The following is a 22,973-nucleotide window of genomic DNA, read 5'->3' on the forward strand; positions in this document are numbered from 1 at the left end:
AGGCCTGCAAAGAAAAGAACACAGTATCCATAGTCAAAGATGGTGGCAATTCAAATATGTTTTGGGGTTGTTTTGCTGCCTCTAGCACTGGGTAACTTGACTTTGTGCAGGGAAACATGAAATATGGAAATTATCAGAAGATTCTGGATCGCAATGTAGGGCCTATTGTCAGAAAGCTGGGTCTGTGTCAGAGGTCATGGGTGTTCCAGCAGGAACAAACATACCTCAAAAAGCACCAAGAAAAGGTTGAAGACAAAGTGCTGGAGAGTTCTGAATTGGCCAGCAAGTCCAGATCTAAATCCCATTAAACACCTGTGGAGTGATCCTAAAATTGCATCTGTTTCCAGATATTGAGATTATGGTGACTTTGATATTGTGAATATTTCTACAGTAGGAACAGCAAACTCAAACACTCTCACAGTAGTAATTTTTTGTTTTTTTTTTTAACATTTTTGGATGTGTAGCCTTGGTATGGCCTGGCCACAACAAAGAAGGGGAACACACCAGGAATGATGTTTAACACAAGGATACTTAATTTAACCGAATTAGATCAAATTAGGAAAAAACAAACTCAAGTATTTTACAGAATGTAAGTAAGTTATCAGTGAAATCAGTACTGTAGGTATACATGAGTGAACATGTGTTGGTGTGAGTGTTGAAAAGTGCAGAACAAAACAAAAGCTAAAGCAACATAACCAAACCAAACCAAACGCTTATGAACCTGGGAGACCTGTGAGGGCAGCATGCAGAGAGAGTGAGATTTGTTCTGGTAGTTTATTGGTGGCTGGCAATAGGCCTGTAACAACACATAAAATTTTTGGTTAGGTACATTTTCAGTTTTGAAAGCCATGGTTCGTTTTTTTTTTGTTTTGTTTTTTTTTTCAGTTTAATGCATTTATGAATTTTTGAAAAATTTTCCCCCAATTTTTGGAGACAATAGAATATAGAAAAACAGGAATAATATAATTCTGCTGCTATAAATCAAATAGAAAATAAAATAAATAAAATCTTACTGTATATTAGAACTTCTCCCAGATCCTGGGGGAGGCTGGGGACATTGAGTCCGAGTGGACCATGTTCTCCACTTCCATTGTTGAAGCGGCTGCTCGGAGGTGTGGTAGCAGGGTGTCCGGGGCCTATCAAGGCAGCAATCCCCGAACCCAGTGGTGGAGTAAGGGATGCCGTCAAGCTGAAGAAAGAGTCTTATCGAGCCTTGATGGCTCGTGGGACTCCCGAGGCAGCTGATGGGTACCGGCAGGCCAGGCGTGCCGCAGCCCGAGCGGTTGTGGAGGCAAAAACTTGGGTCTGGGTGGAGTTTGGGGAGGCCATGGAGGAGGACTATCGGTCGCCCTTGAGGAAATTCTGGCAAACCGTCCGGCGCCTCAGGAGGGGAAAGCAATGGACCACCAACACTGTTTGCAGTGGAAGTGGGGAGCTGTTGACCTCGACTGGGGATGTTGTCAGATGGTAGAAGGAATACTTCGAGGATCTCCTCAATCCCACTGTCACATCTTCCATGGAGGAAGCAGAGGCTGGGGTCTCAGAGGTGGACTCGTCCATCACCCAAGCTGAAGTCACTGAGGTGGTTGGCAAGCTCCTCAGTGGCAGGGCACCAGGGGGTGGATGAGATTCGCCCTGAGTACCTTAAGTTTCTAGATGTGCAGGGACTGTCTTGGTTGACACATCTCTGTAACATTGCGTGGCAGTCAGGGACAGTACCTCTGGATTGGCAGACCGGGGTGGTGGTCTCCCTTTTTAAGAAGGGGGACCGGAGGATGTGCTCCAACTACAAGGGGATCACACTCCTCAGCCTCCCGGGGAAAGTCTATTCCAGGGTACTGGAGAGGAGGATCCGACCGATAGTCGAACCTCGGATCCAGGAGGAACAATGCAGTTTTCGTCCTGGTTGCAGAACACTGGACCAGCTCTACACTCTCCATCGGGTGCTCGAGGGTTCATGGGAGTTCACCATACTGGTCCACATGTGCTTTGTGGATCTGGAGAAGGCGTTCGACCATGTCCCTCGTGGTATCCTGTGGGGGGTGCTTCGGGAGTATGGGGTTTTGGGCCCTCTGCTAAGGGCAGTCTGGTCCTTGTATGACCGAAGCAGGAGTCTGGTTCACATTGCCGGCAGTAAGTCAGACCTGTTACAGGTGCATGTTGGACTCCGGCAGGGCTGCCCTTTGTCACCGGTTCTGTTCATAATTTCTATGGACAGAATTTCTAGGCACAGTCAGGGGCCAGAGGGGGTCCAGTTTAGGGACCTCAGGATTTCATCTCTGCTTTTTGCAGATGACGTTGTCCTGTTGGCCTCATCGAACCTGGACCTTCAGTGTGCCCTTGGGCGGTTTGCAGCTGAGTGTGAAGCGAGTGGAATGAGGATCAGCACCTCCAAATCCGAGACCATGGTTCTCGACCAGAAAAAGGTGGTTTGCCCTCTCCGGGTCGGTGGGGAATCTTTGCCCAAGTGGAGGAGTTTAAGTATCTTGGGGTCTTGTTCACAAGTGAGGGAAGGATGGAGCGTGAGATTGACAGACGGATTGATGAAGCTTCTGCAGTCATGCAGTCGCTGTATCGGTCAATTTTAACTGTGAAGAGAAGACTTCCAGTTGCAGGTTTGATCAGTCCATAACACCTTCTTCCAGTCTTCAGTAGTCCACTGGTGGTGTTTCATGGCCCGGGCAAGCCTCCTTTTCTTATTCTGAAGTCTTAGCAATGGTTTTCTTGTGGTAACTCGACCCACCAAACCTGCAACTCGAAGTCTTCTCTTCACAGTTGAAACTGGGACTTGCTTACTATGACCACTATTGAGCTGTGTGTGTGTGTGTGTGTGTGTGTGTATGTGTGTGTGTGTGTGTGTGTATATATATATATATATATATATATATACACACACACACACACACACAACACACACACACACACACATATATATATATATACATATATATATATATATATATATATAGAGAGAGAGAGAGAGAGAGAGACAGAGATTTTTCATATACTTCATATACTTTTATGTTGTTATTTCTACATGGATTTTTTTTAATATATGCTTTTACTCTTAGACTATTTGTAGTTTTTATTTTAAGTGGTTCTAGCATAAAGTTTGTCACTTTCAGACATGTCTGTTTCACATATTTAGTATTTTTTTCACCTATTCGAACAATCGTTTCATCAAATGGAAGAAAATAACTAATAAATCAATCCATTATAAAAAATATTCAGTAACTGCACCTCTAGTCTGATGATGTTCAATTTCAACAGCTCAACATTTAACATCACTGGAAACAGCAGCTTATACTTCGAATCAAATGTAACCATCACATCCAATTAAATTTTAAAAGGTACTAATGGTCGCAGAGATAAAAACCATACCCAGGAATATAGTATCAGGGATTTCATGTCATCTGGAAAATGTTCTTTGTGGAATAATGGAGTCACACAGCTGCAAACACCTCTACACCAAATGGCAGAATCTCCTTTACACAGTGAGATACAAACACTTAAGTAAGTGTGCGACTTACACTGGGTGTACTCCTGTAGCAGGGCGAATTCAGCTGGGGTCAGCGTAACCCATTTGTCCAGGCTGCTCATTGTATTCGCACCTCTTCCGCTCTCCAGCCACTGAGCATTCCCTTACCAACAACTCACAGGGAGGCGTCACACTAAAAAAAAAAAAAGGAACAAAGACCATAAATCTGTCAAAGCTGCAGGTCTCAGAACAAACAAGGAGCAGTTGAAATGAAATGATAAGATTAGATGACTCCATGTCTTGATACCAAAACAACTTTGCCGCTAAATGTCAGATCAGTACAGATGTATTAAAGGTGACTATCTGTCTTTGGACCATTGGCATTTTGGACCTATCATATTTCATTGTTTTGTCCTTGTGTGTTTCTCTTTCTGCACGTCACCTCAGCGCAAAAACACTGTCTCCTGCCATAGTGCCTTTTGACTAACATGTTTAATTACTAGGGATTTCAGTCTAGGTATGCAGTGTTGCCAACTCCTTAGTAGGTTAAGTATCTATTGTCTGTCCTAAAAGTCACCAGAAGTTGTTAAATGACATCATCACCTAATTTGCATAATTGGAAATGTGCATGTATTTGTAATGAACGATGTAGGAGGAATAACATTGTGCAATAGACAAAAAGTGAGTATAAAAACAGCCTAAATTAGCCTGTAGTTTAGGACTACAAATGAACATACTTTCAGTGCAGTGATTTGTTTACACAAAGAACGATACATGCTTTAACGTCAGAGTCTCCAAAAGTCTCCAATAATACCAGAAAAAAGTTGATATATTTGTCACTATTTCCTTTTTTGATAAAGAGTCTCTAGATTGGTCTGAGAAATTGCTAAATATACAAACAAAGTTGATAAGTATTCAACACTGACTTTTACAGCTAGGCAGACAGACCATGTGTTTTTCTCACAGTGACAGAGAAAATAATTTTGCTTTTTGAAAATAAATAAATAAATAAATAGCTAAGGTAGTCTGAAAAGTTGGTAAAACCAGCAGCAAAAGTGGTACTGGCATCAATAGGCCAATAGTGAAGCTTAATAGTGAAGATTAATCTTCTTCTTCTTCAATTTTTAGTGGCAGGTTGGTGAACCTTGCAAGCACAACTCATGTAAACTCACGTCAGGTACAAGAACAAGCAAAGCTGAACGCAGCCGGAATGAGGGAGCCTGTGAGCCTGAGCCCAGGGCAGCCTGAGCCCAGGCACGCAAACCCTGGTTTTACAGACAAATCCCGCTACGCATTTGTGGAGCTGTCGCGGCAGAAGTGTAGCAAAATTCACGTGTGGAAAGAGAGCCAATCGAGAAGCCGCTTGACTTGTAACCAATGATTTGTCTGTATTTCTGGGTCTTGTAGTGAAAATACTTTGACTTTTCAAATCTGATTACACACACACAAGTTGTTTTACACATGTGCAGATTGTTGTACAGACACACAAATCTCATCACGCATTTACAGATTCATTTACACATTTGCAAATCCGACTGCACACAGACAGATTGAGATGCGGTCACACAACTCCGACTGCGCACAGACAGATTGAGATACGGACACACAACTCTCCACGCACACAGATTGAAATGCGAACACACAAATCTCATCACGTATTTACAGATTCATTTGCACATTTGCAAATCTGACTGTGCACAGACAGATTGAAATACAGACACTCAACTCTCCACACGCATTTGCAAATAATATTGCTACAATAATGGCCCCATACTACACATCTCTCATCATCGTCTGCACATGCTTGTCTGTCAAACCGCCGGCGTACCTACTCCCAGAAATACAGCCTTTTAAACTACTTATTTTTTTCCTCTTAACGCTTTTTTCACTCAAACCTAACTTTTTAACCGTGTCTTTTTAACCTGAGTGGTTTAATCTAATAATCAAAGTGACCGATTGTTAGATTTCTTTTCTCACCATCTTTTTCCCATACTGTGCCATTGACCCAAACCGCCATCAAGGCAGGTAAGTATTCACCATCGACCCAAACCACCATCAAGGCAGGTAAGTATTCGCCATTGACCCAAACCACCATCAAGGCAGGTAAGTAGTGTAGGTGGATCCTTACCTGTGGCTGTCACTGACCGCTTCCCGTGCCCTGCCTCTGGTATCTCGCTGCTACCACCATGGCATCGCCCACATCACCCAGAGATAGTCCGCTCGTCTAAGCCAACAAAAGCCTGGTAAAGGCCTACCAGATGATCTCAAAGAGGAAATACTGCACCTCTCCACAGAACTAGCGGAGAAAAATGCCCAGCTCTCTGGTTTCTCCAGCCGCCTTCCCACATTGTCCAGTCTCTTTCTGGAAAGCGCAGAGAAGCCCAAAGCCCCTTGTGATGATACGGTGTTATGGGATCCATCCTCTGCCTGTCCTCGTCCCCCGTGTTCAACACCCTGGTCTGAAGTGGTGATTCGTGGCCGCAAAAAGAACACGAGCATAGTCTCACCACCACCGAGCATCAGCACATCAAACCACTTCGGCATCCTGTCCATGGAGGACGCTCCAGCTCCCCACACCACAGTTAGTGTGCTCCCCATCCCACCTGGCTCTGTCCGGGAACTGGCTCCTGCTGACACCGTGGCTGCCACCGAGCTGGTTACCGGCGACAGTCATAACGCCGGTCCCCCTGTGAAGCCTCCAGCCCAGGGTCCCCGCTCCTCTGCCCGGCACCACCTTCTCCAAGAGGCCGTCCACCGTCACTCCGACGGTCCACCCATGGAATGTCCACCTGGAGAGACCAGTAACCCTTCACCCTCAACACCGTCTCCTCGACCACTTTTCCCTCCGACCACCGCTATCCTCGGTGACTCCATCATCTGTAACGTTCGTTTCTTTAATGCCATAACCAAGTGTTTCCCCGGTTCCACCGTCACCTCTATCCTTCATGAACTGCCACAGCTGCTGGTCTCACTGCCGTCCACCGTTACCCGTATCATAGTTCATGTGGACTTCAATGATACTTCTCTTCAACAGTCCGAAGTGACAAAGGTTAATTTTAAAAACTTCTTTGATAAACTGAAAGGATCCGGGAAGGCTGTTTTCGTTTCCAGGCCCCTCGCCTCCTTTGCCCGTGGTGTGGGCTGTTTCAGCCGGCTCCTCAGCCTGAACACCTGGCTCCAGTCCACTTGCACTCTGAATGGCTTCAGTTTTATTGATAATTTTAATCTGTTCTGGAACCGCTCCTCCTCCTACAAGTTCGATGGTGTCCACCCCTCTAGACTGGGCAGCAGGGTCTTGGCACAAAACATTCAACACGCTGTCCTGACTAAAACCACACCCACACCTATGTGACTATGCTCTTCCTCTTCTGCTGCAGTCACCTGCTCCCCCTGCTGGTCACATCAAAGATCACCATGTTCAGAGTGTCCTGTAAAGCCTGTAGTGAGAATGAACACCACCCCAACTGATCTCTCCTCCTCTCCCAGGCCCTCACTGTTCACCTGTCAATCAGCTTCCTCAGTGAATTCGTCTTCTTCCCCATCATTGGCAGCCTACACCTCTGCCTTGCTCTTCCCCATTCCTGTTATTTTCGGTTCATGTATGGGGTTTCACTCTGCTAAAAGGCATCGTAGGTGGTTGAGACCGATCCCATTACACACAGCGGTCATGGACACCATGACGCCACCACCACCTAGTCGGTTTGAGTTACTAAATGCATGTTCCATTACCAATAAATCCTTCTCCCTAAATGAGCTTTTCACTAACAGGAACTTGGACGCATTATTCCTGACGTCGCAGAGGGATGGATGGGGAGTTCATTCATTTAAATGAGCTGTGCCCTCCTGGCTGCTCTGCTGTTGGTCAGCCCCGCCCCCGTCGCCGGGGTGGTGGCCTTGCTGCAGTGTACCAGGACAAGTACACATGCAGAAGGATGAGCACTGATGACTTTCTCTCATTTGAGTCACAAATGATCAAGATTGGCTCCTCCAATGTGTTTTACTGTTTTTTTAATCTACCGTCCCCCTGGCCCTGCTTGTGCCTTTTTAAACGATTTTAGTGATTTCTTAGCATCAATAATAAAACTGGAGAAGGTTTTAATTCTTGGGGATTTTAATCTGCACATCGACAATGACTCATCCAGCCCAGCAATGGAACTTTTAGCAATGACTGACACTTTTAACCTTAAGTAACATGTATCTGGCCCCACCCACAGGAAAGGGCATACCCTGGACCTTGTATTCTCATTGGGCTTACACGTCACAAATGTGTGTGTTGAGGATGTCCACTTAAGTAATCATTGTGGTGTGTTTTTTGATTTGTGTGTGCCTTTTGAGCCCAAACCTGCACCTAGAAGGGCCAAGAGGAGGATTATTACAGAGTCCACAGCCCAGGATTTCCATGCCCTGTTTAACCCTTGTCCTTTTAATGAGTGTTCTGATCTTGATGAGTTTATACAGTGCTTTGCCACACACTGCAGCTCTATTCTTGACCAGGTGGCTCCCCTGAAAACTAATGTCACTCGCAAGTGGTCTTGTCCTTGGATGATTGAAAACATTTTAAACTTCAGAAGAATTTGTCACAAAACTGAGTGTCTTTGGAAATCAACCAAGTTAGAAGTACACAGGTCACATCTTAAGGATCTCATAACCTCCTTAAATAAAATGATTAAGGAGGCAAGATCCAACTATTTCCACAAACTTATAGCTACTAACGAGAAAAACCCCAAAGTAATCTTTGACACAATCGAGCCCATTGTGTCCCCTGCTATCCCTGGTGCCCCCGTGCTCTGTAAAGCTGACATCAATGACTTCTTAATTTTTTTCACAGACATGATCAGGGATATTAAACACAATATCCCACCACCCTCTGGCTGTCTGACCCGAGCTGATCCCCCTCTTCAAACTTGGTCCTCCTTCGACCCTGAGACATTGGAGGACATCTCAGCACTTTTATCTAAAACGAGACCCTCCTCCAACTCTGCAGACATCCTCCCCCATAAGCTTCTTGTCAGTGTCTTTGACACAATAGGACCATGGGTCACAAAGTTTTTTAACCTGTCGCTCTCAACTGGTTCGTTTCCCAGCTCCTTCAAACAGGCCATCGTAGAACCAAAACTAAAGAAAACCAACTTGAGCCCCACTAAACTCAAAAGCTACAAGCCAATATAAAAAATCCCCCTACTGGCCAAAATCCTTGAGAAGGCAGTGTCTAAACAACTTACAGCTTTTCTGGAGACACACCAGATTTATGACACTTTTCAGTCTGGGTTTAGACAACCCCACTCAACAGAAACCGCACTATTAAAAGTGTCTAGTGACCTCCTGATGGCAGTCGACTCCAGGAAATCCTCGGTCTTGGTCCTGCTATATCTCTCCTTGGCTTTTGACACGGTGGACCATACCATAATGATTGAGAGACTGAAGAGACTGAGGGACCTGGTAGGGATGTCAGGTCCTGTGCTAGACTGGTTCTCCTCTTACCTGACTGGCAGAAGCTTCAGCGTGTCAATCAATAACATCCAGTCTGACCCAGCGGATCTACTGTGTGGTGTGCCCCAAGGCTCTGTCCTGGGACCAGTCCTGTTCTTACTGTATGTCCTCTCGCTTGACCACATTATCCAGCAGTATAGTGATGTCTCCTATCATCTATTCGTGGATGACATCCAGATGTACTGCTCCTTTAACTCCTCTGAGCCCCACAAACTGAGTTCCTTAATCAACTGCTTGTTAGAGCTGAAACAGTGGCTAAATGATAACAGCCTCCAGCTGAACTCCAGCAAAACGGAGACCCTCATCATTGCCCTGGACAGTGCAGTCCCAGGGATTAAACAACACCTCGGACACCTGAGCTCTTTGGTAAAGACCAAACTGAGGAATCTGGGTGTCATCTTTGACCAGGCCATGTCTTTAGAATACTCCAAACACCAAGTGAAAAACTGTTTCTTCCAATTCCACAACATCTCCAAACTCAGGTCTATGGTGTCCATCAATGAGCTTGAGATGATCATTCACGCATTTGTGTCTTCTCGCTTAGACTACTGTAACACTCTGTTCACATGCTTAAACAAGAGGGAGCTGGCATGTCTACAGTTTGTCCAGAACTCTGCTGCAAGGCTTCTGACCCGCACAAACAGGAGAGCCCACATCACTCCCATTCTTAAATCACTCCACTGGCTCCCTGTTTTATATCATTTTCATTTCAAAATTCTGGTGCTAACTTTCCGGGCTCTACATGGCAAGGCCCCTGCAAACATTGCTTCCCTGATTCAGCCCTATGGCTCAGCTCGTAGCCTGAGGTCTTCAGAACAGCACCTGCTGATGGTTCCACACACCTGTTTTAGTACACGCGGTGACAGGTCCTTTAAAGCTGTAGCACCACGTCTCTGGAATGACCTGCCTCTACACTTACAGTCCATGGACTCTGTAGAGAGTTTTAAAAAAAACACCTCAAAACACTCCTGTTCAAACAGGCTTTTTAATTTCCCAATTGACTCAGGGGCATCACAAACTGATTGCACTTTATGTATTCATCATATTTTAAACTGTTTTTAATGGTATTTTCTTGTGTTCTGTGGATATTCTAATTGTATTTTATTTGTATTGTTTTATTCGTTTTTCACAATGTAAAGTTGCTACTTTACAGTGTTACATGTACTCCATGTGTCTCCCCCTACCTCCCCCCTCTTCCCCTCTCCCCCAGTCTCTCTGTATCTCTATCGCTCTCTCTTTTCTCCACCTTTACTCTCGCTCTTTAACCCCAACTGGTCAAGGCAGATGGCCATCCTTCAGGAGTCTGGGTCTGCTCGAGGTTTCTGCCTGTTAAAGGGAAGTTTTTCCTTGCCACTGTCACCAGTCACAAGTATTTGCTTCTGGAGGATTCTGTTGGGTTTCTGTAAATTTGATTTGATTTGATAAAGCACTTTGTGACTCTGTCTGTGAAAAGTGCTCTATAAATAAAATTTACTTACTTACTTACTTACTTACATATTCACATTTGCGGCAGTGAGACCTTTCCTAACATGTACATGATGTGCACAAATCGCATATTTACACCTGCTTAGAATGAATGGGAGTCAATGGGACACGCCCACTCGGGGTCAGTCATGTGGGTGTAAGTGCACGACACGTGACATCTGACCCCACAGACATGTGGGGGACCTCGAGAGCTTTCAAATATGGCCAAATATATGGTTGCCATAGAAACGGCTATATTGTTCTTGCTTAGATTATTATTATTAGGCTCGAGCCGAGTAAAGCCCGCACAGGGCCTATTGAGTCTGCAGTGAGCGCATGGGGACAAAATCACCAGTGACGTGGTCACCTTTCGCCGCTGTCACCAGTCTCACACATATTCACATTCAGGGCAGTCAGATCTTTCCGAACATGTACATGACATGTGCACAAACCACATATATACACCTGCTTAGAATGAATGGGAGTCAATGGGACATGCCCAGTCAGGGTCAGTCGTGTGGGTGTAAGTGCACAACACGTGACATCTGACCCCACAGACCTCGAGAGCTTAAATAATAAGGCTAAATATGTGGTTTCCATAGAAACGGCTATATTGTTCTTGCTCAGATTATTTATTTATTTATTTGTTTGTTTGTTTATTTTTATGTATTTGTTTATTTTTCTTTCTCCTACACTTTGAGCTCAAATTTGACCCCCTGAACATTTACGAAAACTCACCAAAGTTTGCCCAAAATTCAGAAATGTGCAAAATTGAATTTACATATAGGTTTCGTAGATGTTGGTAAAGAAATGTTGCGACAGCGCCCCCTTGAAAAGTGGAAATACATTACGCCAATGGGACCATGTCCAACGTAAAGTTTGTTGTAGAGCCATGAAAATCAGTACACAGATTCATCGTCAGGAGACAAACAAAAAATATTATTATGGCCACGCCCCTAAACCAACTGGAAGTCGGCCATATTGGATTGAAATTTCCAAAATGCTGAGTCAGTTTTTTCGCTGACGTCGTATTTAAACTACCTCCTCCTTAGGCGTTTGGCCAAATGAGCTCAAAATCAATGTGCAGTAACTAGAGAAGTGGGGCATCAAAAATTAGATGAATTTTTGGGATCGGTGTCACCGTTTTTGTGTGACGACGTCGCAAACTTTGCAAAGTTTCTTTGAAAATTTACCATTACAAAAATTGCTTCAGCTCAGACATACGAACACCAATTTGGCTCAAACTTGAATCAGACGTCTATCTCCCAAGCCTACACCCATTTATTGAAAGAAATTTAAATTTTCTACTACAGCACCCCCTACAAGTTTTTTTGTTTTTTTTTTTAATTAAAATTGCTTCAGTTCGGACATATGAACACTGATTTGGCTCAAATTTGAATCAGTTGTCAATCTCCCAGGCCTACACCCATTTATCAAAAGAAATTGCCATTTTGATCAATAGCGCCCCCTACAAATTTACCTTCAAGAAAATTGCATCAGTTCAGACATACGAACACCGATTTTGCTCAAATTTGACTCTGTGCTACATCTTGCAGGCCTACACCCATTCAATGGAATACATTCAATTTTGGCTCCATAGCGCCCCCTAATGATTTACTTATACAAAAATTTGTTCAGTTTGGACATACGAACACTGATTTGCCTCAAATTTGAGTCAATTGTCAATCTCCCAGGCCTACACCCATTCATCAGAAGACAGTGAGTGCCACCTGCTGAACGATGGACATACTTTTGCTGGACGTGCCCATGGTGAGGGCCTTTCAATGTCGCTTGCGGCTTTAATTTTTATTTATTTATTTATTTATTCATTTATTTATTTATTTATCTTCTCCTGCTCTTTGAGCTCAAATCTGACCACCTGAACATTTACGAAAACTCACCAAATTTTGCCCAAAATTCAGAAGTACGTGAAATTGAATTTACATATAGGTTTTGTAGATGTCGATAAAGAAATGTTGCGGCAGCGCCCCCTTGAAAAGTGGAAATACATTACGTCAATGGGAGCACGTCTGATGTAAAGTTTGTCGTAGAGCCACAAAAATCGGTACACAGATTCATCATGAGTAGACAAAAAAATATATATTATTATGGCCACACCCCTAAACCAACCAGAAGTCGGCCTTATTGGATTGAAATTTCCAAAATGCTGAGTCAGCGTTTTCACTGACGTCGTATTTTAACTATTTCCTCCTTGGGCGTTTGGCCGAATGTGCTCAAAATCAGTGTACAGTATCTAGAGAAGTCGGGCATCAAAAGTTAGCCAAATTTTTGGGATCAGTTTCACTGTTTTTGTGCAAGGAGGTCGCAAACATTGCTAAGTTTTTTTTCGGAAATTTGCCTTTACAAAATTGGCTTTAGTTCGGTCACACAATCACCGATTTGGCTCAAATTTGAATCAGTTGTCAATCTCCCTGGCCTACAGCCATTTATTGGAAGAAATTAAAATTTTGCACTATAACACCCCCTACAAAGTTACTTTAACAAAAATTGCTTCAGCTCGGACATACAAACACCGATTTGGCTCAAATTTGAGTCGCTTGTCAATCTCCCAGGCCTAAACCCATTTATTGGAAGAAATTTTAATTTTGCGCTATAGCCCCCCCCACAAAGTTACCTTTATAAAAATGGCTTCAGCTCGCACATTCGAACACCAATTTGGCTCAAATTTGAGTCAGTTGTCTATCTCCAAGGCCTACACCCATTCATCTGAAAAAAAAGAAATTTGGCTTCATAGCGCCCCCTACAAATTTAATTTTACTAAAAGTGGTTCAGTTTGGACATACGATCACCTATTTGACTCAAATTTGAATCAGTTGTCAATCTCCCAGACCTACACCCATGTGTAAGAAGACATAGAAAATTCACTCAATAGCGTACCCTACTAATTTGCCTTTCCGAAAATTGCATCACTTCAGACATACAAAAACCCATTTGGCTCAAATTTGACTGAGTAGTACATCTCCCAGGCCTACACCCATTCAATGGAAAAAATAGTATTTTGGCTGCATAGCACCCCCTACAGATTTATTTATACAAAAGTTTCTTTAGTTTGGACATACGAACACAGATTTGCCTCAAATTTGAATCAGTTGTCAATCTCCCAGGCCTACACCCACTCATCAGAAGACATTGAAATTTGGTGCTAGAGCACCACCTGCTGAACGATGGACATACTTGTACTGGACGTGCCCATGGTGAGGGCCTTTCAATGCCACTTGTGGCTTTAATTAGGCCTGAGCCAGGTAAAGCCGGCGCAGGGCCTACTGAGTCTGCAGTGGGCACATAGGGATGAAATCATCAGTGACGCGGTTGCTTTTCTCCACTGTCGCCACTCTCACACATATTCACATTCATGGCACTGAGACCTTTCTGAACATGTACAGGGTGGGGAAGCAAAATTTACAATGAACATTTAGTTGTTTTTTCTCAGCAGGCACTACGTCAATTGTTTTGAAACCAAACATATATTGATGTCATAATCATACCTAACACTATTATCCATACCTTTTCAGAAACTTTTGCCCATATGAGTAATCAGGAAAGCAAACGTCAAAGAGTGTGTGATTTGCTGAATGCACTCATCACACCAAAGGAGATTTCAAAAATAGTTGGAGTGTCCATAAAGACTGTTTATAATGTAAAGAAGAGAATGACTATGAGCAAAACTATTACGAGAAAGTCTGGAAGATACTATTAAAGAAGAATGGGAGAAGTTGTCACCCGAATATTTGAGGAACACTTGCGCAAGTTTCAGGAAGCGTGTGAAGGCAGTTATTGAGAAAGAAGGAGGACACATAGAATAAAAACATTTTCTATTATGTAAATTTTCTTGTGGCAAATAAATTCTCATGACTTTCAATAAACTAATTGGTCATACACTGTCTTTCAATCCCCGCCTCAAAATATTGTAAATTTTGCTTCCCCACCCTGTACATGACATGTGCACAAATTGCATATTTACACCTGCTCATGGGTATTGTGACAACAGGCATAATGGTCAATGGTAATGAAGTAAGTAATGAAAATCTTAAGTAATAAAAATAGAATTTCCCACCTCAGGAGTTGGAGATGGTTTTATTGATACCACAAAATTATTTTCAGTGTCCTGACTTAGATATGCATTGAATATTGACATTAACTGATGTGGTAAGTAAAACTCCTAAGTAGAATGAACACAGCTCTAATTTCACTCCTCTCCTGACCACTCCCTTAATTAACACTAATGTATAAAAACCTGTGTTGTGGGTGCTCTCCCTCTCTCTCTCTCATTCCTGAGCTGTCTGAGCTGGTGGCTGCTGCCAGGGAAGCCCTGTCTGATCTCACTGTTGTACTGTAGATAGGGATGGGAATCGTTAAGAATTTAACGATTCCCATTCCATTATCGATATTGATTATCGATCCGATTCCTTATCGATTCTTTTATCGATTCTCATTGGGTGAGGGAATAAAAAAGTACAAACAGGTGTGTTTGCATTAACTGTCTTTTATATTTCCATCTCTGCACAGAAAATATAACATATACAGTATTTACAAATAATAATAACAGATGATGCCGGCGCGGTTCGGGGGGGTGAAAGTGAAACTAAATATGCTTTACTAATTCCTCTATTGCTGCATTTCTACTACGTGGAACCGGTTCGACTCGGCTCGGCTTGTCTCCCATTGTTGTGCATCTCATTTCCTTTCCCTTCTTACCTTCGGAAACTTGTATTTGAGGAGTTGCGACGTTTGTTGCCCGCACTGGAACCGGCTCGGCGTTCACTCTGCCGCTACATTCACAAGCGCTGCTAAGTAGCGTATCAAATACGTGACATTCCTATAAATGATTCACATGCTGTGGACAAATGTTTGAGGATATTGGAGGGATTCCACCCTTTTGAAGACATGGAAGCTTTGCAAGTGTTCCAAGTAAGCTGACCTGGAGTCGTCTTTTTAGACCGTTTCTGCCTCAACACCATTGTTGGCTACGTTCTGACCAAAACAATGCAGCGTACGCGTGATGTCATCGCGCATGCACAACGAAGGCGGAAGTGATAAGCAGAATCGTTAAGCAGGCGGGCAAACAATTCCAAGGAATCGAGCTACTGGGAACCGGTTCTCAAAAAGAAACGGTTCTCGATTCCCATCCCGAACTGTAGAGGAGGTAAGTAGACTGTGACACCCGTCATCATTTTTAAGGGAGGTGAGCCTGATTTAATTTCTGTTTTTCTTGTTTTAATAGGCTCACCTGCTGCTGTTTTGTCCTTTGTTAGTCCTTTATTGTGCTCTTGTTTTTTCTTTGTTTGTTTTAAGTTGTGTTGCTTAGTTTGTGAGTTTAACTTGTCCCTTGATTCATTTATTCAGGGTTTGGTTTTGTCATTGTTTTGTTTTGTTTGTTTTTTTTCAGGGAGCTGGTCGCCGCATGGTTAAGGGGTTGAACACACTGGTGAGGTCTCCCACTTTGAGTAAATACACTGGGACACACATTTTTAGACTGCACCTTTAATTTTGCTGTGATGTCTGCTGTGCTGCACTGAGGTGGGTATTTGGTGGCACCCTACAGCGGAGTCTGCCTCCCACCTGTGGCCCCCAGCTTACCTTATTATTATTTATTTATTTATTTATTTGTTTATTTTCTTCTTTTCAGCTGGACTGCTGATTTTTAGATTCCTGTGTTAGGCTTTTACTTACTACTTGTAATGAAATCATCTTTTGACTTCATTTGTTGCAGTTTTGTGTCTATTAACACCTTTTGTCTTTCTTGTTTAGCAGTCCCAGCATTTTACATCTTTCTATGATTTACTGCATTCAAATTATTTGAATGAACTATTTGGTTAATATCATGTCTCTGTCTGCAATCAGGAACGAACCTGTGTGATTTTCTTTGCGCTTCTTACAAAACAGTCTCCAAGTAGGATTATTAAAACCACACCCATCTCCTCCGTATTATTAGTTATCATTTTCTGGGCTTGAGATCCAGGTGGCATTGTCGGTCCTTTAAATCCTCCTTGATTGCCCTTGCCACACTGACATTGGGGAAATGCATACACTACGTTGGCTGATTCTGTAATCAAAACAGATTGATGTGAATTTGTGAGTCAAAGTTAAGGGGATAAGGCATTGATCCACATTTAGGAAGTTATGAAGTCAAACATTTTAAAACTTCATAAATGGCAAATGCAAATAAAGTCAGTGGAGACAAACTGCATTTCTGTCTATGTAGAATAGACTATTCTTTACTGACTAAATATTAGAAACAAAGATACCATTTAAGATGGAAACTGCACCACCTTGTAGGACTTTATCTTGTTTTTGCATCTTATTACCTCTGCCAAGGAGGTTATGTTTTTGCCAGCATTGGTTTATCTGTCTGTTTGTCTGTCTGTGTGCAAGATAACTCAAAAAGTTATGGACGGATTTGAATGAAAATTTCAGGAAATGTTGATACTGGCACAAGGAACAAATGATTAAAATTTGGTAGTGATCAGGGGTGGGGGAGCCATGGGGGGGCCACTGATCTGCCTTGGCGGATGTCTGCGCTCTACAAGTGCTTCTAGTATTTTAAATAAAATAGTTTAAATAGTAGTTTAAATAGTTTGCACTGAAAAAGGAGAAGCTCTCCGATTCTAGTCTATAACATCTCTATGTATGAAAGGCTACAGAAAAAAATGTTAGGCAAAGGCTTTGACAAATTGTGAAAGAGGCTGAAACGATATTATGTAATCCAGGTCAGTGGTTCAGTTCAGCTCAGTTTGGTGGCTTTATATCATCAAAGGTTCATCAAATTAAACAAGTACAATATTAATACCCATATCTAGGGACTGAAGTTAGTAAATGCATAGTTCCTGTTTTTACCTTCATTTCCTGTCATGCAGCATGGCACTGTGCTTCCTGTCAACCATCATGGGCATAGCAACATGATTGTAAGGCTATTGTATTCCAAAATTACTAATATCTCCCAAAATATTGGTCCTATCAACTTGACGTTTTTACTAGTCTCTTCCTTGACCGTAAATAGCCAACATCGTTTCTGTTTTTAACTTCATTTCCCATCATGCAAGGCTGACGGGACATGCAAGGCAGCTTCCTGTCCCTCCCCCTGGCAACTGCTTAGCAACATGAATTAAATCAGTCCCTCCTGACTTTAAAGAAGGGTGTTTCAAAAAAAAAAAAAAAAAAGATATTTAACATCGAGATGGGACTCTTCCTCAGCTGTAGTTACCAAATTGGCTGGTGTCAATTTCTCAGAACCGTGCAGACAGACGCTCTGACATCTTCCAGTATTATAATATAGGTATTATATATATGTAGTACATACATACACTTTTATGCTGTTGTTATTGTTATTTCTGTATAGATATTTTTTAATATATCCTTGTACTTTTATACTTTTTGCGGTTGTCAGCTGGTTCCAGAATAAAGGACAAGTTGTAATTTTCAGACATGTCTTACCTATTCATATAATCGCTGAGTTGAATTGAAGAAAATAATACAGATAAATCAATTACAAAAATAATAGATTTGTTTTTCTAATGGACTGACTATAGTTGTGGCAATAGGTTCCACAAATAAGACTACAAAATTACTTTGCTACACAGTGATTGGTGGTGTTTACAATTTTACGGAGTCAGTTAAGCATCAGCATTATCTCCACTATGACCACTGCTGGGAATAACGGCGTTAAAAACGCTGTTATTGTTTTCCAGTAATGGGTAATCTAATTAATTACTATTTGAAATGTTACAACGCTGTTACCGATACCGACAGTGAAATGTGGCGCGTTACTGTGCACTGATATCTGTTCTGACTCACTCAGCCAGGCACCAGAGGTGTGATGTTCAAGGACGAGTCAAGTCTTTTGAACGGCTCTCTTCAGTGAATGATAAGAACTGATTAGTTGTGAGCCGTTCATTTACGAGCCGTTCTTATATTCAAATTGCCCACACAGCCTTCATGCTTCACCTGTGTGCTCATTGAGTCTGAGTTGTCCAAGCTGCCTTCACCTGAACAACTAATGACATCTCCGAGTTTGAGTGGTCCGCAGCACACCGCATTCACTTGAACACAGCTATGTGCGCAGCCAGGAGCATAGAATTTAATAGGCAGGCTAGGGACACGTCCCTACCAATATCCAGCCACTACTGTGTTGTCCCTACCAATACAACAGCTATCCGTCGTGCTTAGTCAATGATTATGGCACACAAAGGGTTAATAGTCGGTCTCTGCTAGAAGTCCCGCCTCTAACCTAATTATCACTCTTCGATTGGCTCTGCGGTTTTGCTATCGTACATGTGATTGGCTGTCCCCGCTGTTACTCCATCTACTTGTAAACGCTACAGTTACCCGCTAGTTGGACAGAACAGGGAAAAAAAAAAGTTGGACCAGACAGGAGGCAGTTCGTATCTCCAACCGCTTAGCGTAAGTTGTCAACATGTATGCATTTGTTCTTCCTGGGTCACATCAGCTAGATGGATTTGAATATCAGAAGTGTCATTTACTTTGTACATGTGTCTGTTTGCCTGCATGCGTGTGTGTGTCCGTGCATGCAGGGCTGGTACGTGGCATAGGCTGATAACTGATAACATGACAATTTCTCATAAATTGTCTTAAAAATAAAGAAATGAGAGGAAAAAAAACAAAACAACCCCCCCTGTAATTTCTCAGGTGAGCTCTCCCAGACCGGTGCTCACTGTGTGTGTGTGTGTGATTGACAGAGACAGAGTGGAGCTGAATGACAGAGTCAGACAGTTGTAGAACTAGCATCCAGGTAAAGGCTGGAGAGTTTATCACCATGAAAAGGCCTTCCAAGGCCTTAGCTGCACAGTTTAGAAGCAGAGAAAAGAGGAGGCAGAAAAATAATCCAATTATAGAGGTATGTAACCTTTAATAATGTGAAAAAAACAAAAACAAAACTTTGATGTTACTAGCAACAGCTGGCTGAACTGAAATGAAGCAAAGATGGCTAATAATGGAACTGTAGATGATTAAGATATGAGATATCTGCTAAGGTGTCTGGTTTACTGCTGCTGAAGTGGTTTATATATGTTTCTATGTGGTTTATATATGTTACTATGTGGTTTATAAATGTTTCTATGTGGTTTATATATGTTTCTATGTGGTTTACTGCTGGTTGGCTGGTTTCTATATGTTTCTATTTGGTTTATATTTGTTTCTATCTGGTTTACTGGTAGTTGGCTGGTTTCTATATGTGTATGTGGTTTCTATATGTTTCTATGTGGTTTATAAATGTTTATATGTGGTTTATATATGTTTCTATATGGTTTACTGCTAGTTGGCTGGTTTATATATGTTTCTATGTGGTTTATATATGTTTCTATATGGTTTACTGGTAGTTGGCTGTTTGATATATGTTTCTATGTGGTTTATATATGTTTCTATCTGATTACCTCCGCCAAGGAGGTTATGTTTTTGCCAGGGTTTGTTTGTCTGTTTGTTTGTTTGTCTGTCCGTTAGTGTGCAACATAACTCAAAAAGTTATGGACAGATTTGGATGAAATTTTCAGGGTTTGTTGGAAATGGGATAAGGAAGAAATGATTAAATTTTGGTGGTGATCGGGGGTGGGGGGGCCCACTGATCAGCCTTGGCGGAGGTCTGCGCTCTCCGAGTGGTTCTAGTTTATTTATGTTTCTATATGGTTTACTGCTAGTTGGCTCTTTGATATATGTTTCTATGTGGTTTACTGCTGGCTGCTTTGTGCATCTCCTCTCATGCTTCATATATCTCCTCTTTGTGCCCCCCTATATGTATGTGTGTGTGTGTTTGTGTGCATGTTTGTGTTTTTTAAGGATGGGCACCAAATTCATATCTCGCCTAGACTGCCAAAAGGACTAGAACCAACTAACTATGATTGTTTGCTTGTTTGATCAGCTCTACATGATGTGAAATTATGATCGCAAATGCAAAAAAACATAAACTCTCAGGAGTGCTGCCTTGGAGCACTTTTGTGTCCCCACCAATGTCAGAATCAAACCTACTCCCTTGTGCGCAGCTAACTTTGGGGAGCAGTTATCAGTGACTCCGATTAACTAGACTGAAGACACTGTGTCAGGGAGGAACACCTGAAAAAAGTGGAGATGCTGTATTAACTGGAGGAGCATGTTCTTCCTATAAATGCAGATCCCCTTATGTGGTGGAAAAGTCAGGCCCTGGTGGACCCTAGTTTTACCGAAGTCATGGTATAGAAGCTCTGTTAAGTGGGAACATCAGTTCCATCTAAATGAGTACTTTCTGTAAGACAGGACTAACTATCAGAGAAGTCGCCTCAAGACACAAAAGTTAGACAGATCAGGAGAGGCAGTAGAACCCACAAAGGATGACACTGCTTTATTATTTCAGGCATGTCTTTAATTTTGTTCGCATTCCAATAAATACGAAGTTACATGAAGTACCATCTATGCTGTTCTACTCTATGCAACTGGCCGATGAAACACGCTCAAAAATCCATTTTCTTTGACATATTTGAAGGTTTTTTAAAAAAAAAGTAACGCAACAATTACTTTCCCTGGTAACTAGTTACATTTATGAAGGAGTAATTCTGTTACTAATTCAGTTACTTTTTTGGGAAAGTTACTCGTAACCATAACTAATTACTTTCTAAAAGTAATTTGTCCAACACTGACTATGACCCCTTGTGCTCCCACAGCTCCAACCCATTTGTTTATATATGGCCACTTCCAGCTCTTAAATGCTTACATAGTGATGGCTCTATGACAAACTATTGGCAATAACCTAGAAACTGATGGGAGATGACAAAGTTCCTCCATCCACACATTATATACAGTCTATGGTACAAAGATTCTTTATGGAAACACATAATATAGTATATCAACACTTTTCCTTCAAAGTCACAAAGGAAACAGAACTTTTGTGTTTATCAATAATTAAACCAAGATCTTTTCCTAATGCTAACAATGGCATTCTTATTGCCTAAACCAAGGTGCAAAGTACTATCTGCGACACCTACCTCCTGCCTATATGGATGGATGACACATAATAGAACCCTTTGTGAGAAATTACATGTTCAAAGCACTTTTATACCAAATGTAGTACAGGTAGCAAATGACAAACACAATGGATTCTAAGCTTAGTTTAATGTGGAACATAATTTCTTTGAGACAGGGTTGCAGTGTCATTCTGGCAACGGTGTGGTTGTGTTCATGTTACTATTCATATTGCCAGTGAAGCATCTGCAATCTGCCCCAGTTCCAAAGAACAACTGTGGATCAACAAGTGGATGTATTCATCCATGTAGAAGATAGATACACTGTGCCGTATTAATGTGTGCGTAAATAATTCACAGTCATTTTCTAGCACTAATGCGTCTCTGCACATACCGTACATTGCACACACTATGGTATGAACCCTGCAAACAAGAGGCAATTGCGTTAAAAAGCCTATATAAATTATTCACAGAGCACCATTGTTATGATATAGACTATAGAGTGGAGTGACAGCAGCCCTGACGATGTGCAGCAGCCAGCTTTGCTGTATTAACACGCTGGGTGTGTGGGAATCAGCCTCCCTCACATAAACTTTGATCTGCAGCTGGAGCTTGAAAACACACTTTACCATGTCTTATTATCACACAGACATCAAGAATGGTGTGTCAGAAATGTTTGTTTATCAAACACCAACACATTAATACTATTGCTGTACAATATATTTCCCCTTGGTCATCACCTTCACTCAGTTTGGCACTAAAAAATCCAACTCAAAGTCATAGCTGTATTATGATCCAGTGGTGCAATGATGAGATCCATGTGCTGCCCCTGCTGACATTTTTCCCACTGATGCCATGACACACATAGATAGTAAGTGGGTAGGTAGTGGCTGCTGCAACACACATAGTCCGTCTGACATATCAACATGCCTGTGCTCACCTGCTGCTGCCGAGCACCAAGTTGACAATGCTGAGGGGGCTGTTGATACAGATGGATCCAAATCCTCAGGGCAGATGCTTTGAAATGATGCTCACAGTTCCATTACTGCTGTATCCCTCCTCCTACTCCTCCTACTCCTCCTACTCCGGATCTCCTCTCAAGATGCAAGGCAAAGAGGAGTGGGTGTTTTGTAATTAGAGTGTGTTTCTGTGCAGAGATGGACGATGAGCAGTGAGTAGCAAGAGCGGCCCCAGTGTATGACTATGTTTGTTTTTCTCTTAAGATGTCTGGTCAGAGCAGCATTGCTGTGGATGTGGAGTGGTATGAGAGAAAGGGAGAGAGAGAGAGAGCAGTGGAGCACTGTTATCCACTGCTGCACTGCCTGCAACGATCAGTTTCCATACTCCCGCTTGCTCGCGTCATATCCCTCCATCCCTCCCCCTTTTAATCGCTCTCTGGTCCTCAACCTTCCCCCCTCCCACTCCTAAAAAAGAAACACCCTCAGGACCTATGCTATCCTCGTTTTAATCTCCCTTTTCTCCCCCTCCCCCATCTTCTCCAATATCCTTTCTTCTATTTTTTTTCCCCAGTGACTGTGGCACACATCAGCCCTGCCACCACATTAGCATTCAACTCAATG

General features: G+C 42.4%; 1 protein-coding gene across 2 annotated transcripts in view; it reads right to left on the bottom strand.

Annotated features, from left to right (window-relative positions):
- The window catches only part of dgkb (diacylglycerol kinase, beta), a 198,049-nt gene extending 175,330 nt beyond the window's left edge, over positions 1 to 22,719 (bottom strand). For both annotated transcript variants that reach the window (XM_030158482.1, XM_030158481.1), the window contains exons 1-2: positions 22,334 to 22,719; positions 3,531 to 3,671 (exon numbers count right to left, since the gene is read on the bottom strand). In XM_030158482.1, the coding sequence (XP_030014342.1) occupies positions 3,531 to 3,600 (70 nt within the window). In that variant the 5' untranslated portion in view covers positions 3,601 to 3,671; positions 22,334 to 22,719. The remainder of the gene's footprint in view (positions 1 to 3,530; positions 3,672 to 22,333) is intronic.
- Positions 22,720 to 22,973: the final 254 nt, after the last annotated feature.

The sequence above is a fragment of the Sphaeramia orbicularis genome, chromosome 16 (assembly GCF_902148855.1).
Source record: "Sphaeramia orbicularis chromosome 16, fSphaOr1.1, whole genome shotgun sequence".
In the NCBI taxonomy this organism is placed as follows: Eukaryota; Metazoa; Chordata; class Actinopteri; order Kurtiformes; family Apogonidae; genus Sphaeramia; species Sphaeramia orbicularis.